We start from the raw sequence: 1,357 nt of genomic DNA on the forward strand, positions 1-1,357 counted from the left end.
CAGTGGCTGCACACGTCCTTTTATCTTCTACCCTGCTCATCTTAACCATTGTACCACCAGTTGAATTTAAAATGCATTGATCAAGTGGACAAAAAAACTCAATTAGCTCCACTTGATCAGTTTCTGTCTTTTCTTCCAAATTTTTAAAATAAAACTTACTAAAAGTTATGTACACTAATTAATAACGGTGTTGATCGGGTTCCCCTAGGCTGTCACTTGATCAGTTCAATAGATTGAAACTTTCCACTTGATCAAGCAGACTACCTACGAGTACCTGGTCATTCCCTTTACCTGATTATTGGGAGGAGTTAGGCATGAGTAATGGAATGTCATCCACCACAAACACCTCCATTCCTTCTCTGTATGGCTTCACCTTATGACCATTCACCATGAAGGAAGGAGAATCTGGATCGCCTCCCTGGAGTTCGATTGCTCCATTTGCTCGGATGGCGACAATGGTATAAGGACCTATCCACCTTGATCTGAGCTTCCCTGGCATCAGTTTCAGCCTGGACTGAAACAGCAACGCTTTCCGGCCCACCTTGAGCTCCTTCTTGCGGAGATTCTTGTCATGCCACATCTTCGTTTTTTTCTTGTACCACGTAGCAGAGTCATAGGCATCCAGACGGAGCTCCTCAAGCTCCTGTAGTTGCATTCTTCTTTCTGCAGTTCCTGTGTCGGCATTCATGTTCATCTCCTTGATGGCCCAGTAAGCTTGATGCTCTACTCCTACTGGCAGGTGGCACATTTTTCCGAACACCAGCCGGTATGGGGACATCCCTATAGGTGTTTTGAAAGCGGTCCTGTATGCCCAGAGTGCGTCCTCCAGACGACGGCTCCAGTCCTTTCTTGTTGGACTGACTGTTTTCTCTAAGATAGCTTTTATTTCTCTATTAGAAACCTCGGCCTGACCATTGGATTGCGGGTGATAAGGTGTGGATAAGCGGTGGTGGACTCCATACTTTCACATCAAAGCCTCGATAGTCCTGTTGACGAAATGAGTTCCTTGGTCAGAGATGATAGCCCTTAGTACCCCGTACCGGGTAAATATGTTTGATTTCAAAAACTTCGCCACTTCTCTGGATTCACACGTCCTAGTTGCCTTTGCCTCAATCCATTTGGACACATAGTCCACTGCCACTAGTATATAGAGATTGCCTTCAGATGCGGGAAAGGGTCCCATAAAGTCCATTCCCCATACATCAAATATTTCACACACAATAATGGGGATCTGAGGCATCTCGTCTTTAGTAGATATTCCTCCAGTAAGCTGGCATCGAGGGCACTTCTTGCAGAACTCATAAGCATCTTTATGAATGGAAGGCCAGTAAAATCCACTATCAAGTATTTTCCTTGC

The 1,357-nt window shown here is 45.0% G+C and overlaps 1 protein-coding gene across 1 annotated transcript; it reads right to left on the reverse strand.

Moving 5' to 3' along the window:
- Nucleotides 1–295: 295 nt before the first annotated feature.
- LOC121809012 lies at nucleotides 296–778 on the reverse strand. Its single transcript, XM_042209564.1, has one exon. It carries the CDS (start codon nucleotides 776–778, stop codon nucleotides 296–298), a length of 483 nt encoding a protein of 160 aa, XP_042065498.1.
- Between the last annotated feature and the right edge of the window lie 579 nt (nucleotides 779–1,357).

This window comes from Salvia splendens, chromosome 6 (genome assembly GCF_004379255.2).
Source record: "Salvia splendens isolate huo1 chromosome 6, SspV2, whole genome shotgun sequence".
Taxonomy (NCBI): domain Eukaryota; kingdom Viridiplantae; phylum Streptophyta; class Magnoliopsida; order Lamiales; family Lamiaceae; genus Salvia; species Salvia splendens.